Raw genomic sequence first — 18,484 nt, 5'->3', positions numbered from 1 at the left:
TCTGCCATTCGAGCTAAAGGAACAGCTCATTAGTTCAAACTGATCGACAATTACTATGAGCCTCTTTATAACAGGATAGCAAAGGTACTCTGGCTTTACAACCCACTAGCCTGAAGAATAAAGTGAAAAAAATAGTTCTGCTGGGGAACTTTGGTTATTTTCTCACCACCTGTGTAACACTTTCTGGGGGGCCCAGGGTTCATGAGAAGACCTTGTATATGTTTGCCATGGGTCAGCTCCTTGACTCCTCTGGCTGCGGGTAACACAAACACTCCCCTCTAGGCCTTGCAGATCCTGCTGTCTCTCTACAGGTGAGTGAGACTCACGCCAACCCCCAAACTCTCTAAAGGTCTTCCTGGAGCATCTAGAGACTATCCCGCAGATACGCTGCTTCCAAAGAACCAGAACCACCTACCATACCAGTTTCACCCAAATCACTACTCTGTTTAACTCACACCACTTAGACACCTCCCATAACACCTTTCAGGATCATTGAGTCTTACATGTCTATCACATCATGTGTTATAGCTTATTCCAGGGGTTGGCCACAGACAGCACATGTGCCATAAGTGTCACACAAGATGATTTTGTGGCACGCGCAGCATAGCGTAGGGGCCGGGTGGCCTGGCAAGCAGAATGGGCTACATGACACTGCGCTGGGCTCTGCGTCCCTGGGACATGTAGCTCCTGGGAACTAAGGGGTTAACACCCCTTTTCCACCACTACAGGCTCCTCCTTCTGTTCTGGGAGTGGGCAGGGCTGGGGCTTCTCTGCAGATCGGGGTGGTGCTGCCAGTCATACACTCCTGCCACCTCCATGGGGCACCAAGGCCAGGGCAAAACTGCGGCTGCTCCCCGTGGGTGGGGAGACCCTTCCCCAGCATCCTGATGCACCTGTCCAGGGGCTGGAGACAGCCCTGGGCAGCCCAGACTCTGCCTGCCCCAGCCCTGGAGCTGCAGCCTGCAGGTGAGGGGCGAGCCCTGGACAAAGGACCTGACAGGACAGGGCAGTGACTCTGCCCTTCGGCATCTCCTCACCCCAGCACTGCTGCCCTGCCGGTGTGTGCGCTGGGGATTCAGGGATGTGGGGCAGGAGGGGGGTGAAGGCGGATGGGGGCAGGATGGGAGGGGTCAGGGCTTGCACTGAGGGGGTGGGGAAAGTTAAATCTTGGCATGCCTCTTCTGAAAGGTTGCTGACCCCTGCCTTATCCAGCGCACTAAATACTCCAACTGCTTGGTGGCTGAAACCAGCTATTCACTATACTCTCAAATGACCTCTCACAGGAAAATAATAATAAAAAAGACAAAAATGCCTCATCACCTATGGGTGAACATTGTTCACAAAGCGATCACTCTATAGATGACCTATCCATCCTCAAAGGAAACATACAGAAACAGCTTCAAAAGTTGAGCCCAGGAGCCTAAATTTATTAATCTGCTAGACACAAATTCATGGAATCAGCAGACACTGGATATATAGTTTGTTGCTCCCGTTTTACCCACTAACTCCCTTTTAAAAAATCTTATTGCAGAGATGTTATCAGGCCATTTCGCCTTGACTGGTCCCTTGCTAACAACTTATGCTAACCGGTCTGTTCCACCTTGCATTTAACTGTAACACTGCGAGTACTTTCCCCAGATCTGAAGAAGAGTTCTGCATAGCTCAAAAGCTTGTCTCTCTCAACAGAGGTTGGTCCAATCAAAGATATTATCCCACCCTCCCTGACTCTCAGCACGTGGATATGTTTATACTGAAAACAAATATAAGTTTGTTTGCCAAAGTATAGAGATATAGCAAGTAGTAATACTGGAAACAGACATAAAATATATTCATAACATTCATTTTAGAAAATACTTACTTCCCTAGATACTTTCATGTCTTTTACAGCAGTGCTCACCCCAAGTCTTTCCAATATTTTCCAACCAGGCATTACTGTGATCTTCCAACCATGAGTAAAGTCCTGCAAATACACATATATCTGCATCCACAGACATGGATGCAGATATCTGTAGCTCGTTTTTGCAGATATGGAAGCAGATGCAGATATAGATATAACATTTGTAACTAGAACCCTGCAAATGTGCAGATATCTGCTTTATATCCGTGGCTCATTTTTGCCAATTCTGATGCAGATGCGGATACCAATTGTGTATCCACGGAGAGCTCTACTCATGAGACATATCACACTGCCAGCTTGCCTCCACAGTGAAAGATCCAGCAGATATCTCTGCACCTAGATGCATCCCAACAATCCACTGTCTTTATTCATAAACAGGATTCCTTCTATTGTTTCTTTTTTCCTATATACTTCTTTCTTATAGATTTTACAGTCTCTTGATTTGCCTGTGGGTCTGTAAGGAAGTAGGCATATACTCTGGACACCACAATATACTATACCCAAATGACCAGACAGAGAGATAAGAGTGTGTTATTCCCTACCCGAAAGAAACCTGTTTGGATCATGACACTTCTTGGTGACCTAAGGCTTTAGGAACATAATTTCTAGTATACAGAATGACTCACATATTATCCTTACATGTGTCATGGCTCCTTCGCCACTCTGGCATGATAAATGCAAAAGTGGGGGCCAGCAAGTGTAACCCAAAGCCTTATCTACCAGGCTTTGGTATAAAACTTCCCCCAAAATCTTAAAAACCCTAGATCTTGGGAATAAAACTTCCGCTGCCACCACCCAAATGTTGATAAAGAAACCAGGGGAAAGATCATTTGGGAAATCTCACCCCTAAAATAAAAATCAGGGCACACCATTAACCAATGCCAGGTTAATAAAAAGAAAAGAAAGAGCTTTTATTATTACAACAATATTCCTGTTGCAGGCATAATGACTAGATGGGAAGGTAACAAAATATACTCATGGAGAAACTCCATGGGCCTAGAATTTAGTTACAAAGAAAAGCCAAAACATCTTTTAAACAGTGGCAGATATCAGATCCCATACCCAACCCTTAAAACAATAAAGTCTAACGAAACTACCTAAACTTTACCCTACTTACAGAAAATGGAGAATGGTGTCTTGGAGAGAGAGAGACATGCTTGTCCCTCTCTGTAGCTGCAGAGAGCACACCCAGAGAGACAAAAGGGAGAAAGGAAAAAACCCAAATTCCTTTGTCCCAGTTTGAAAGTCCCACCTACATTCCTACTGGTCACTCCACCTGGCTAGGTGTAGTTAACCTCTTAATCCCCAGGCTTCTGGCTAACCCTCATAATCATGACAACATGTTTCACAATTATGTTACCCAGCAGGCTACTGGCTTAGCGGAAACTTTATATGGTACCTTTTCATGAACCATTGTGTACATACCTGACCCAGGGGATCCCTGTAAAACCCTACACACCCCCTGACATGCTCTCTGCCAGTGGTCCCTAGGCCACATACTGCTCATTCAAAATCCATCTCTCTGCCACCCCAACAGCAATGGAGAATGAATTGGGAACTGATGACATCCCAAGGAATGACATTTCAGCTTTCATTACAAGAATACCTCCAAGAATTAAAATTGATTTGCATTGATATTTACCATCTGAATTATTAAAGGATTATTTTTCCTTGCCTCAAATGATACAGGCAACAGCAAGTCACAATTTAGCAATCTCATGGGGGAGGAAAGGGAGCTTCCTACAGGCAGCTTCCGGGCTTGCAAACTGGTAGCTGATGTGAGAAGAATGTGTTATTTTTTCCCCTCCACACCATGGAAGGGAGGGGAAGGAAAGGCAAAGCATAGAATAGTTTTCATGAAGAATTTTACTTCTCACTTAATCACCATTGATCTTTCTGTGCATAGTAGTTTTAGATGTCCATCCCCATGGAATCTAAGCATCATGAAAAGCATCCCTTTTTTCTGCGGCATGTGCAGTGGCCTGTTTTCTTATCACTTCTGTTCTTCTTCCATACTTTCCAGCCAGCAAGAAATAATGCCATTCTTCCAGTACTAATTCAGGTGATTAGCCAAAATGTGCAATTAATAAACAGAATGAAAGAAAGCAGAGAGAAAGAAGCCAGCCACACCTTTCAGTTAGTGCACAAAGAAAGAGTTATTCTGTCCCCTTGGGTTTTTTAGATCTCTCTTTCCGTCCATTAGCCCTCATATACAGGCATGCTAACCAGGGAATGAATTCCTTTTGCTCTGCAATCACATGTTACATCATCCAGCCATGTTTTAAAGCTCTCCTTTTGACTGGCCTTCTAATCTATCTTCTAAGCTAGGACTGCTTCTAACATCCCAACCTATGGACAACTCAAACACGCCCTGCACAGGAAAGAGTAACAAACAAAAACCAAACACCTGACAGAGAAATGTGGATCAAGCGAAAGAAGAGAATGAAACCTCCACCATTCTGAGTAGATTATACTTGGGGGTAGTTTTAAGGACTGATTAGCCACTGCTAGAAGCAGGAGCATTGCCCCGCCAGAGAGCTGCCTTTCCAGTGATTATCCAGAGCCCATTTCAAGACTGGGCACATTCTGAAATACAAACTTCTAAAATTTTGACACTTATTTCTCAGGAAAACTAATTTAGATTATTTTTTGTGATTTCCAGATATGCTGATGCTAACATTTCTGTCACGCAGAGGCCTGGAAGCTGATATATCTCAGGCAACCTAGTAACCCAGCCACCGACATATGAAAAACATATCAGGACTTTTCAAGCAGTGGGTTGCCACCAACCATCTGAGAGAGCACCATTGCTGTAGTGCTGGGGGAGCCCAGGCAGGCAAGAATGCAGCAACAGGTTCTTTAGCCTCCTACTGCTACTTGGGCTTCACCTGTTGTGCGCAGAAAACGTTCCTAGGTCCCACCACCTGCATGGTGCACCCCTGCGGGGGAGGAACAGCATTTTTCTAAGATGCCATGGAACTGGCCTGGAAGCAGCCCCAGAATTGACAACTGCATGGGTAGTGAGGAGAGAAGAAGGGAGACACTCCTCCAGCCACAAGCTCAGCTCAGAACCCTTACAAGCCAGCAGCAGGGCCATCATTCAGCCTCCATCACTGCCTCGACCCCTCCCGCCCCAAGCCTGAGCAGCCCTCTCTCCTGTAGGCCCATCATGCCTCCCATCCCATCTCCCACCTAGCACCCAAAGCCATGCCAGGATTCTTTTCAGGACCCTAATCTCACAGTCCTTGCTATAGAAAGAAACATGGGATGGTCATTCAGGGTTGATAACAGTTTTTAACATAGGACCAATTATACAGGACTCAGAAACACATGTCCCTAAACCATTCTGGACATTTCTTGATGTTAGCTCAGTTCGCTTCTGAATGTGCAATATAATGGTGATATTAAGACCGAATGCCCTTTGATCTAGCACGACTAGGACTAAATGATGTATCAAGACAACTGTTTGTAAGTGGGATAGGTCTGGAATAGAGTTAGGATTGTCAAACAATGTATTGAAGCCTAGATTCCTCAATATAAACCGGGTCCTATTGTGCTAGGTGCTATACAAACAACATTAAAGATGAACCTCTGCCCTGAAGAAATTACAGTCTAACTATAAGACATGATACAATGGGTGGGTGTAAAATAGGGGATCACACACAAAACCCCACATCCAATGAGACGATACAGTATGACAGGCAGGTTTCAACAGACCAGAAGCCTAATCATGGTTGCCCTTACTCGGGACACCACAGCACTCTGCAACATGGAGCCAGAACGGCCCCTGGGCACTCTGGTGCTTCTCGTGGACACATTGCTGTGAGCCAGGCTGCCATCCGGGAGGTCGATCTGGGAGGTTGTCAGTATCCAGGAGGCCCTTCGGGAGAGCTTCCACCCTGAGGAGCACTAAGAGCCTCCTTGGTCTGCCCCACTGGGGGGCTTGTACCTCATTCCTCCCTCATGTCCTTCCACTTACCCCTCCCTAACACTCCCCACTCTTCTGATGTAAAATAAAATACACGTATTTTCATGAACACAAACTCTCTTTATTTAACAAAACTGCGCGGGGGATGAAACTCTGATGAGACTGGGGAAAGTAGGTGGGAGAGAGAAGAGAGGGTAGGAAAGGGGAGGGGGAAACCTGGGAGGAGGGAGGTGGAAGGAGGAAGCAAGGGGAAGAAGGGGGAGGGGAAGCTCAGGGCTCAGGGTTGGGGGGTCTCGCCGGGCCAACTGATTTTTATGCGAACCTACTCTGGGTTTGCATGTGGCCTTTGGTGGCCAGGCTGGCAGCTATCCTGCCATAGACGGCCACATTCCTCAATCTAGTGCAGAAGTCATGGACGTTAGAGCATTCCCCCCAAACCTGAATATGGTCCATGATCTCCACCCTAGCAGGCTCCTGGGAGCTAGCAGACTGCTCCTGGGGAGTGGTGGAGGGCTGGCTGCCAGTGGCTTGCTGGCTCAGGTTTTGGGGCCACTGGGTCAGGGGCAGTGACTGCTGGCTCTGGGCTGGCAGGCTTGGGGCTGGCACAGGCACTGTGGCCAGAGTCAAACCCTTTAAGGGCTCCGGAGAGGGTAAGAGGGAGAGGAGTGTTCTTGGTTGAGTCTGTAGGCCCCCTATTTCGAAATATATAGTAGCCCAATGTCTGAGAGTCTGTAACACTGAAATGCTGGCTGTTCCCTCTGGGAGGTGCTATTGCTGAATTGCTGGCTGTTCCCTCTGGGTGGCCCATGCTGCATGGGGAGTGCGGGGCCCAAATGGCCGCTTGTGCCGCTTGCTCCCCCGCGGTGGCCCGGCTAAGTGGTGCAGAAGTCAGCCGAGCGCCAAGACGGGAGGGAAATGGGGGCAGGGCGGTGACGTGCGGTGTGATAGCAGCTGCAGGCCTTGCCCCCGGCCGTGAACATCACCGCTCCACCCCCCTTCGCCTCCCGCCGTGGCGCTCGGCTGACTTCTGCGCTGCTCAGCCAGGCCGCCGTGTGGGAGCAAGTGGCGCAAGCGACTGTTTGGGCTCCATGCTCCCCATGCAGCATGGAGAGTGCGGAGCCCAAACACCTGTTTGGGCTCCGTGGTCCCCCGAGTGAGAGGCAGGAGGGGGAGTAGAAGAGAAAGAGAGAGACGGAGAGAGAGGCAGGAAGCGGAGGAGAGCTGAGAGAGAGAGAGGGGGAGGCAGAAGGAGGAGGAGAGAGAGAGACGGAGCAAGAGACCGGAGGCTCAGGAGAGAAGACCGACATGGAGGAGAGAACTGAAAATCTTATGATGGGCTAATTGGCTAGTTTCGAAATAAGTGTCTATATAGCACTTATTTCGAAATAGCTATTTCGAATTTAGTGTTATTCCTCATGGAATGAAGTTTACCAAATTCGAAACAAGCCCTCCACTATTTTGAATTAATTTTGAAATATTGGTTTGGCTGTGTAGACGCTAGGAAAGTTATTTCGAAAGAAGGGCTGTTATTTCTCAATAACTTTGCTGTGGAGACATACCCTGAGTGAACAGAGGTGGGGCAAGACGTGAATCCCCTAGGCTGCAGAAGAAGAAGTTGAACTAGCTGAGACAGGAACTGATGAGGGCCTAAATGAGGGCCAGAAAACTGGGACTGCTCCGCCTGCCTCTCAGAATGACGCCATTCCAAATTTTTTGAAAAGGTGGGGGGGACCTTTTGCTATCTATCCTTGATGTTGCTTTAATGGCTACTCTTTGAAAGCCCAACAATTGGCTGCGAACATTAGAAGTAATCCCAGTGTGGATCAGCAGGCAGAGTACAGGTGAGGCAGGCAAAGGGACATGCTAATGTACACCTTATTGTATGGCTCTACAGTTAATCAACTGCATAAAGCAACTACCCATCTACAGTCTTTAGTTACCAAAAGTGCCTATTGCTATAGGTTCTGAACACTGACACAGGCGGTATCTCTGAAGTCTGGAACTCTTGTATTAAATCTTCATGGGAACAAATAGCCACGTGTTAAAGCAAACAATGCTACAAAGCGCTCTGAGCATGACAAGGAACTATCTCCCACTTGAATACAAAGAGATAGAAGGAGAAGTGAGGACAGAAATTCTGATACAGCAAGGAGATCAAAGGTTCAATAAAAAATGCATCTTATAGTAAAATTGCCCCTTGCGAATTAGCAGACTGTAAACACAAAACTTAATTAAAGAAAAAATTAGGTCATATTTTTCTACGTACTTTAGTGGCAGAGTCATGCTCAATATTGACAATAATGGAAGAGAAACACCAGGCACTTAATGACACCACAAAGAAATCCCTCTCCTCCCAGCTCTATGCTCACCTCTACCTTTTCATAGCAGAATTTTTCCTCCCCCCCCCCCCCCATTTCTGTTAGAGTTGGGTCAAAGGACAAAATAAGGGTCTGAATTTCAGCTGTCCCAATGCTGTTTAACATGGGCAGATTTTGATTTGACCCATGGGGAAGACAGGAAATGTGGAGTACAATCTACACTCCCCTAAGTTTGGAGCAGGAAAAGGGGCATGTTGATAGCCCACAGCCCTCCTCAATAAGCAAACATTACAATACCTTGTTTTAAATCCCATATTCAAGGGCCAATCCTGCTCCCATGGGAGTTTTTCCCCATTGACTGGAATGGAACCAGGAGCTAGATATAAATAAGGGAGAAGAACATCTCCCCTCAAAGAAAAGCAATGGGAGGAATGGATGAGAGGCACATATGTCCTGTTCTCTTCCCAGTGATAAATTTTCAAGGGATGAATAACCTGGAGACTTGTTGATTCCCTAGCTGTCTGCCCCATGAGGTCAGTGGAGCTAATGATAGGAATGTTTTCTCTTCAAGACTGCCAAGTGCCGCAGTAGCAAAGGAGTAATTAATAATGGAACAGAGCTGTCTCATTTCTTGCTTGCTCTGTGTCTTACCGTGGCTTCCTTTTCTGCTATCCCATGCTTTAATGGGGTGCAGAGGGGTTGTCTACAAAGACTGAAAGTAACATGTGATGACTCATGTCAGCACATGATCCTTTGCTACAAAAGGGCCGGAAGCTAGTCTGGTGGTTTTCAAAGGGTCCTACTGGATTTATTATTAGATGGGTAAGATCTTCTCCCCTCCCTCTCTGCCATTAGTGGATGTAGTCCCTCTTCCCCTGTGGCAGAAACTACAGCAGCTAAATGAAGTCAACACCTAAGATGCAAGCAGAGAGTCAAGCATATTCAGCTCCTACTGGATGTCCTTTAAAATGTTCCCTGAGTCAAAACGGATAATTATGTCCTGTACAGCCTAATGTGCAACATTCCCTCCATACATTTAAAGGCATTGCTCATCATATGGTTTTACCCCTCTTTGCAGCTGCCAAACACACGAATGAACCCTCCTGTGGTTACCAGCAGTGCATGCAGAAGCAGTATGTTGCATGACTTACCCGTTGGGGTGAGGTGTCTCCAGGTGATGACAGGCTCGGGGCGTCCATTAGCCATGCACACAAGAGTCACGTTACTGCCCTCATTCACAGTGACATCCGAGGAGATGTTGTAGATCTTTGGTGGCACTGTGAAGACAAAAGAATGTTGGAGCAGGTTACCCAGAGTTCCGAGGGCCCATGAGCCTGACTTACCACAAGTCAGCTGTTGGACCTGCTCATGCACAGCACTAATTACTGCTGCTGCTACTGTTTGTTACACTCTGCCACAGCCCAAAGCACAGAGGAAGTCACGCTCTTAGCCTTGCAGTCTAAATAGACAAGCAAAACAATTATTCAGGCACAAAGCACTTGGGATACCCCAGAGGCTGTTTCTACCTGACTTGAATGATCATATTGTGGTAGTGACAAAAAAAATCAGTTGCTTAGTGGAGGTGAGGCCTCCACTGCAGCTGGAACAGAACTGTGTTCAGTAAGTTTACAGACATTTATTAGGGTGGTATTGTATGGCAGACAATTGCTCAAAAAGGAAAGTTTCTGGCGCACCAGCCTTTTCATTTTTGCTTGGTGTGTGTGACAGCATTTCTCATTTACAGAAGGTATAGGAGGACTTGGGATTTCCTGGAGCTGGTCCCTTTAAAAAGTGGATTTGAAGGAAAGAAGGATTGGCCACTTGTAGCACCAGAAAGAGGCCCAGGCGCAGGTGATGACATGGAAGGATATAGGGAATGGTTCTGTAGGAGGCTGGGCAGAGAGAAAGGAGCAAGAAGGAGAAAGGGGGAAGTAAAACAGAGGTATGGGCAAGGCTAGAGGAGAGCCAGAAACCATGGACAAGAGCAAACCTGGGACTGATGCCCTTAGGAATGATTTTTTATTAATTAGGCCTATTGCCTTATGCAATTCATTGAATTCCAAGGGGATAAATTCAGTGGTGATGTAAATACTGTTGTTGAGTTAAACAAGAGGTGTAAGCTATAAAGCAGCTAGTTTTCATGGATGTGGCATTCAACAAGTGTAGCAAAAGAGCGCAACTTTACACACAGGGGTATGGAGGGAGAATACAGAATAGGAAAAGTAACCACCAAAAAACCAGCAAGTATAGGAAGATGGATAGAGAAGGGAATGTTTAATAATATACCCTCCTGTTAGCTGCTTTCTGACTACTCAGCTAGGAGAATGATCCCCCTGGGATATTACCGCTCTGAGTATCTGCCTATGGCAATCGCATTGTGTTGCAGTGCACTGCTACTAGCATCCTGATCACAGGCTATTATCTTGTTGCTGTTGCTTCATGTTTGATAAAGGCTGGGTACTCATTGGGAACTAGCAAGCATCTTGCATGACCGACCTGGGGAAGCACTAAAGCATAGAGATGTGCCACAACTGTCACGGTGTGTCATAGTCCTTTCAATATTCAAAACAGCCCAGCTGGGTCCTTCTACAGTTGTGATTGCCCATCTAGCTGGCTTCTGCAGAGCAAGGCCTAAAGACACTGTGCAAACTTCCTAACACAAACTGGGCACAGGCCTAAACTACATTCTAGTGATTATTATGTCTTTGGAGCTATTCTGCTGAACAAGGCACCGTTTTGTGGCGAGGTAAACGAATGCTCACCATGGGCTGAGCTTGCAACTTGCCACACTTGTTTCATTTGTGATTGATGTGCCCAGATTTTAATCCAAGAAGTGGAACTAGTTACATGTATTAACTACCTAAAACAAACTCCGTTGTGGAGAAATGCAGCTGGTGAGGATATTATTTCAGTAGCATCTTTCTTCCAGAAATAACCGAACAGACTTCGCAACCAACATGCACCTCATCTGTGATGAAGGGCAGCAGTGAGCACACAGGGCAATGTACCACAGAGTGGGAATAAGGAGAAAAATGGAAAATTTGCCTAAAGACACTGGAATAAACCCTAGTCTCACAAGAAGTGCCATGGGAGCTTTAGTATCCATAAGACTGGACAAAGACCATCATAGAGGTAACAATTCGTCTAGTGTGAAAATTCCAAGGACTGAGCTGGCCTCACTAGGATCTGAACTTGAGACTCCTGGCACTTAATATTTGAAGTTTAGGCCACTAATTGTTCCCCCGAGACAGCACAAATTGTTCCAGTCTCCTTCCTCACATTAACGTCTCACATCTGCTTCATACTCAGATGGATAGAAGGAAGCTCAGTAAAAAGAATGTTCTGCCCCCGCCACCCCCCTTCATTCTCAGCTTTAGAATGTGTGCATAGTGGAGAATAAAACAAGATCATTTTCTGCTTTGATTACCACACAGTAAACAAACAGATGCTCCCTTCTTCTGGACCTGGCAGAGTTGGTTGATGGCCCTTTGGAGTCAGAGATATCCACACAAATTGACTGAGAGGAAGAACCGCTGCCCAGCTGGGGCAAGTCACTCCCACCTGTTCCAGCTCTTTCTTAGGAATGTCTTTAACATCTACAATTGTCCAAAATTACCACCGTATTCTCTCTTTGATCCCCAAACTCCTGGACAGTGTTGCAGAGACAAGGTAAAAAGTGAAGATAAGCCACAGTGGACTCATTTCTGCTGCTGTGTGTGAAACTCCCAGGAGAGATTGGTTGGGTGAATGTTAGGAAAGTAATAGATAATAAGACAGAAAATATCATAGTGCCTCTATAAAAAAATTGAGGATACACTCACCTCTTGAATACTGTATGTAGATCTAGTCACCACATCTCAAACAGATGTATTGGAATTGGAAAAAGTACACAGAAAGGCAACACAAATGATTAGAGGTACAGAACAGCTTCCATATGAGGAGAGATTAAAAAGAGACTTTTCATCTTGGAAAGGGGTGTATGGGTATAACAGAGGTCTATAAAACCTTGGCTGGCATGAACAAAGTGCATAAGGAAATGTTACTGACTCCATCACATAACACAAGAGTTGGGTGTCTCCCAATGAAATCAACAGGCAGCAGGTTTAAAAAAGAACAGAAAGAAGTACTTCTTCACACAAAGCACAGTCAACCTGTGGAACTCGTTGCCAGAGGATGCTGTGAAGGCCAACACAGGATTCAAGAAAGAATTAGATAAGGTCATGGAAGATAGGTCCATCAATGGTTATTAGCCAGGACGGGCAGCAACGTGCCTAGCCTGTGTTTGCCAGAAGAGGGGAGTAGATGACAGGATGGATCCCTTGACAATTACCTGTTGTGTTCAGTCCCTTTGAAGTATCTGGCATTAGCTGATGTCAGAAAACAGGATACAGAGCTAGATGGACAATTGGATCGACCTAGCGTGTGTTCTTGGGTTATCCTGTCATTCCCTTATAGCAGCAGTTCTCAAACTTTTTGGGCTCCAGAGCCCTTTACATGCATAAAAATTTATGCGGAGCCCCACTGATCCACTGATTGTATGTGTCATACCTATTGTTGTTTCCAGTTTGTCAACCTCGCGGAGCCCCTGGAGCTCTGCAGAGCACAGTTTGAGAAACACTGCTTTATAGGATCTTCTTCAAGTGCCCTCATGTCAGTGGACTTGGCCCTACAGTGGGGAAGAGGCCAAATGGAGATGCTTTGCAGTGACCCCTCTGGCTGCCTCAGTAGAGATACTGAACTTCAGAGGGATGTGTGTATAGCCACCCTCTCCTGAAAAGATGGCTCAACATGATGTGAGGCCTTTTAGGACATGAAGGAGTAAAGGAGAAAAATGGGAGGATAGAATTTGGGTGGAGGAGGAGCTAAAATAAAGTCTCAAGAAGTCCCCCAGAGGGGCAATAAGAACACCATGATTAGGAGTGGGAATTGAAAGTATATGCACCATATATTTTTGGTATTTGATCCAACCCATCAGGAAATAGCCACACACAGGACAAGTAAAAATCTGCTCTGGATTGAACCCAGATGGGAATAACAGAGGTCACAGCAGGACTGGCAAGGCTATGCAAGGGAAGCCAGAGAGGAATAGCTGGGGGAGGTGGTGGTGGGGAGAGTATTAAAGCCAGTATTGACATACAACCGTAGAACTGAAATGAGGAAATATACTTCATTCTTTCTGGCTTTTGCCAGAGCTGACAATTGTTTCAGTTTCCTCAGCACCAACTAAACCTAGGAAATAAAATAGGTCTGATTCACCAGGCAACCTAAATGCCCATGAGGGAGAAAAGGTGACCAGATGGTCAGATCTGTGCTGCCACATCTCATATGAGAAAAAAGGGGCATCTGATGCTGAAAGCCAGTTGGGAATTCAATGGCTAGTTCCTTCCAGCTGCTATCTCAGCCTAGGGGAAAGGCTGGGGGAAAAGATTTCACAGCAAGTACAGAGTTTAAAATGTGGTTTAGTTTCACATGTTCAGAATCCAAAGCTGTCCAGTGCTAAAAGCTATTGGATGCTAGAGGACAGGTTGATGTTACACACATAGAAGTTGGAAGCTTTTAATTTTGTGGTTGTCAAGCCAACACATTAAAGTACCAAAACTGTCACTACCAGCCACAGCTTCCCTTGTAGTATTGTCTCTTGGTGCCCATCACTTCTGCATAGACACCTTTTTAGAACAGTCTTAAAATGAGATGCTTCGACCTTATTTTTTTCACACATGGGTTGTGTTGTGTTCCTTTGGCCACAGGGATGATGGAAGTAGGGATGCCAAGAAAAAAGCTCAGCCCCAAGGATATTGAGGAATGAAGCCTCTCTTCACAAGCCATCAAACAGTGACTCATAGACAGATAGTATATCAGGGACATGAAGGACCAGGCACCAAAATTACATTTGGGTCTCTTGGAAGCTACCAGTGCTGTCATGGCCACCAGAGTGTGGAGGGCACCAACAGCAGAGAGCGCTACATCTAGACTCAGCTTTTTGACAGGCTTTATAGAAAGAGAAGGGCCTTCTTTCATATCAACCTTTCAAGGAGTCCCTCATGGGGAGACAGAAACCATTTGCAGACTCTTTCTGGCTCAAGAGGACTGCACGGCTAGCCTCTCTGTGTCAGTCTTTGTGCGGTGTTCAAGAGGAGGCAATTGGAGCATGAGGCTAACAGAGAGATGGGGTAGTTGTGGCTAGGGAGCAAGGCGCCTTTTTCACTAATGGCAGGGGAGGATTCCAGCCTCACTTTGAGGATGATCAGCTCATGTCACTGGCACTGTGCATCTAGCATGCCACCTAGTGCAGCAGTGATGATCAGGCAGAATGCCACCCAAAGCAAAAGGTGCCATCAAACAGGTCTCTACTGTACAGCAAGCAGAGTTTTATATATACAGTTATATAAATCATTCCAGCAACAGACTCTGGATATTTTAAAATTAATGCAGAGAAGAAAAAGCATGAGAGTTCTCAGCCTTTTCTCTCTGGTCCATACTCTACAGCGTTCTTGTGATCCCAGGTCAACATTTCTGCTTAGCACCAGCGGAGAAGACCACCACACACAGTTAGGCATGAGTGGACATCTGTTTAGGAGAATCACAGGGCTGGAATAGTAGGGGGGCTGCAGGGCAGCACTGAGGGGCACTGGCAGGGCTGTGTGGGGAGCCCAAGGCTGGAATAGCAGGGGGGCTGCAGACAGGAGTGAGGGACACTGGCAGGGCTGTGTGGGGAATCCAGGGCTGGAATAGCAGAGGGCTCTAGGGCAGGACAGAGGGGCATTGGTAGTGTTGTGTGGGGAGCCCAGAGCTAAAATAGCGGGGGGGAAGGGGAGGGAGAGGAGGCCGCAGGTGAGGAGCATATGCAGAGTTGTATAAGAAATGCTTGCACAGAACCTGCTCACTCTGCACCAGCTCTAGTTAATTGCTGTCAATCCCTCACTTTCATGACAACCACAATTCACAGGAGTTTAAATAACAACAACAACAAAAGACATGACAAACAGACTGAACTCCCCCAATGCAATCACTGTTACTCTCAGGATGAAAGCAAGTAATTTGTTTCTACACAAAATATTATAGCATCTCCCAAGCACCAGCTACAGTTACTTATAGCAAAGGAGATGTGGCAGGGGCAGCAGGAAAAGCGCGTGCGCACACGCACATACACACACACACACACACACACAAAACATCAGTTGCTAAAATGTGTGTTCTTTACAACCAACACCCTCCAGAACTGTGCAGCCTTCCTTGCTGCATCCTGGGAAATGGGTGGGAGTGGACAGCCTTTCATTCCAGGCAAAAAAGTTCTATCAGTCAGCCATGGGGCTAGACCAGGGATGGGCAATAACATGGGGGCAGTCTGCCAGGTCTAACCCCTGGTGGGCTGCCACCATTGTATTTACCTGCATGGCTGTAGGTAAATTAAATGTATACAAAATATACATTGCACTACAAAATATAGTGATTGCAGCTCCTGTTGGCTGTGGTTCACCATTCCTGGCCCATGGGAGGAGCAGGAAGTGGAGTGGACCAGGACATCACTTCCTTCTGCTCCCATTGGCTGGGAATGGCAGCCCGTGGCCAACAGGAGCTGCAATCGCCAATACCTGTGGCTGTGCAGGTAAATATAGCAGTGGGGGCCCACCAGGAACTAACCCTAGAGGAGGTATTTGCCCACCCCTATGCTGGACACTTAGATGTTCTAAGAAAGAAAATGTAATGGATTAAACAATGTGCCAGGAAGTGGAGAATCAAGCCCTAGGAAGTGTCAGGGGTGTCACTGTGCAACAATGGAATTTAACTCAGACCACATCTACATGAGCTTACTCCTAGAATATGTGTTAAAATCACCATTACCCTAATCAGCAGCACCCGCTAGAGGGAGCAGGGTCAAGATTAATCTTTTGTGGACCCTGCCCCTGCCCCACCTCTGCTCTACCCCAATGCCCTGCCCACCACTCACATAGGGGAGAGAGCAGAAAGACCTTGAGCTGAGGGAAAGAGGTCAGCATAGTCATGATATGGGTGCCAGGACCTCTTCTGTGCCATTGTAAACCCCGTACCGGGAGGGTGGGGGCAGTTCACACATTTTAATTTATGCCCATTGTCTTCACACTTTTAGTGGCTTTGCCTTAACTTTCCTGTGTCTCCCCATCCTGACAAGCCCCCAGGCAGCTTGTACCAACAGATTAGAGTGACTCTTCCCTTGTGAGCCAGTCATCTCCAAGATACTTCCTTGTTTGGCTGATTATGGGCAACCTCTCTCACATGATTACCCACCCCTCAAAATAAGCAGGCCAAAGAGATGTGTTCTCCTTGTTTTCCACTGGTTATGTCCCTATGGCCCTAGGAAACTGTTCCCAACTCTAAAAAATAATAATGCACAGAACTCATGATACTCCCACAGGTCTCAGAACTCTTTGAAAAGAGTATCATTATCTCCACACTATTGATGGGGAAGCAACTTGCCCAATGCAAAGAGGGAAGCCGGTAACAGAAAACAGTCTAGGCTGGTACCTTTATCAGGCTTAGAGGGAGAAAAGAAAGATAAGATTTGCCACCTTTATCTCATCCAACACATGCAGTCTTCCTTTTACTTACTTTCCTCTTTCTGGTTAACTGCCTCTTTCCCATTGCCTTGGGGTAGGGAAAATAAAAGCTCCCACCCACTACTCTACAAAAGCAAACAGAAAACCATTAAAGCCCTTCTCCAAAATCCAAAGAGCATATAGCCACCAGAGCCACATATGCATTCCAGCTAGGCCTAGAGGGTTCTAATTTCCTCTTCCCTGGCTCCTAATTCATAGCATTTTACAACAAATACAAAGAAACTCATCAGCTCTGAGGTAGGGGGGCATGCTAGCCTCCACACATCTTTGAGCATTCTGGGGCAACTAATTGGACTCATTAGCCATTGTATAGTTAAATCTGTGTGAAGAGAGGGGGTTTGAAGAGAAGGCCCATACTAGTGAATTCAACCCCATAGCTAATTTCCTTCACCTGCATTCAGAAGGCTAATCACAGCTTTTTACACTGGTAACAATAAAAGCTTGATGCTGTTCAGGTCCATCTGGGTAACAAGCTGAGGGCTGCAAAACAGAATTCAGCTCTTGTGTGGAGCGGGTCAGGATGATACGCACTAATATTTTGTATGTACTTTGAAGAAACAAAACGCTATGCAAATGTAGGACAAATGCTATTATTCATGCAAGAAACAGATGCTGCCCCAGGCCAGGAGAGCAGATCCTGCCTATTGTTTCATCTGATGAAGTGGGTTTTACCCACGAAAGCTCATGATATAATATATTTGTTAGTCGCTAAGGTGCCTAGAACTTCTTTTCCTTCCATGTGTTTTTTGTTTGTTTGTTTGTTTGTTTCTCTGAAGCATCCATTTGCTTCACCACACTATTCCAAGCAGGCTACTAGAAATCTAACCCACTAGAAACCTTAGTAGTGACGGATGGCAGACCAAAGCACAATGGGCTCAAGTTATAGTGGGGAAGGTCTAGGTTGGATATTATGAAAAACTATTTCACTAGGAAGGTGGTGAAGTACTGGAATGGGTTCCCTAGGGAGGTGGTGGAATCTCCATCCCTAGAGGTTTATAAGTTTCCACTTGACAAAGCCCTGGCTGGAATGATTTAGTTGGGATTGATCCGGCTTTGGGCAGGGGGCTGGACTTGATGACCTCCTGAGGTCTCTTCCAGCAATATGATTTTATGAAATGCACTTCAAAATATATTGCAGTTTAATTTAAACAGCATGTAAATTAGCTCAATTTTGTCATCTGGACCAATGGTTCTGGACCAACAGAAAAACTTTTGTTGTAGTATAGCTGTGACCTATTACATTCTGAAGCGTTTGCTCTGGCTCAGGATGGGGATGTTCTGAATCCAGCTTTTGACAGGGTACGAGTGCTAAATTCTTGGCCACTTACTGAATATGGATACGTAAAATCATAGAAGGAAAACATAATAGGTTAAGTGTATCTCTGCAGTAACTCCAGTCCTGAACTTAGACCACTATAATGTATTGCATCATTACTGTGAAACTCACTTTTTTACTAAAATACTGAATTTGTAGCAAGGCAATAGTCACACACTGTTATTCATGGCACATTTCTCATGGCACTGTTATTCATGGACCCAGATTCTCTACATTCACAGTCCAAATTGCTCTGGTGCTTTCAACTTGCAACACTGACCCCAACTGCTTTTTTTTGTCTAAAGTACATAAGGAAAACTTACTGTGAATAAACACCATTGTTGACATATTGTGTGTAAACAACAATAAAAAAAAGTGTTTACTATATTAATTCTCTGGAATTAACTCTGGGGATGCTGTCTAATCCCCAAA

At 45.9% G+C, this 18,484-nt stretch overlaps 1 protein-coding gene across 11 annotated transcripts in view; it reads right to left on the bottom strand.

The window, feature by feature from the left end:
* LSAMP (limbic system associated membrane protein) overlaps positions 1 to 18,484 on the bottom strand; it is a 1,540,275-nt gene that overhangs the window by 225,639 nt on the left and 1,296,152 nt on the right. For all 11 annotated transcript variants that reach the window (XM_075906335.1, XM_075906328.1, XM_075906364.1 and 8 more), the window contains one exon: positions 9,295 to 9,420. In XM_075906335.1, coding sequence (XP_075762450.1) covers positions 9,295 to 9,420 — 126 coding nt within the window. The remainder of the gene's footprint in view (positions 1 to 9,294; positions 9,421 to 18,484) is intronic.

Source organism: Pelodiscus sinensis, chromosome 1, assembly GCF_049634645.1.
Source record: "Pelodiscus sinensis isolate JC-2024 chromosome 1, ASM4963464v1, whole genome shotgun sequence".
Taxonomy (NCBI): domain Eukaryota; kingdom Metazoa; phylum Chordata; order Testudines; family Trionychidae; genus Pelodiscus; species Pelodiscus sinensis.
This window is presented reverse-complemented; position numbering and strand designations above follow the sequence as displayed.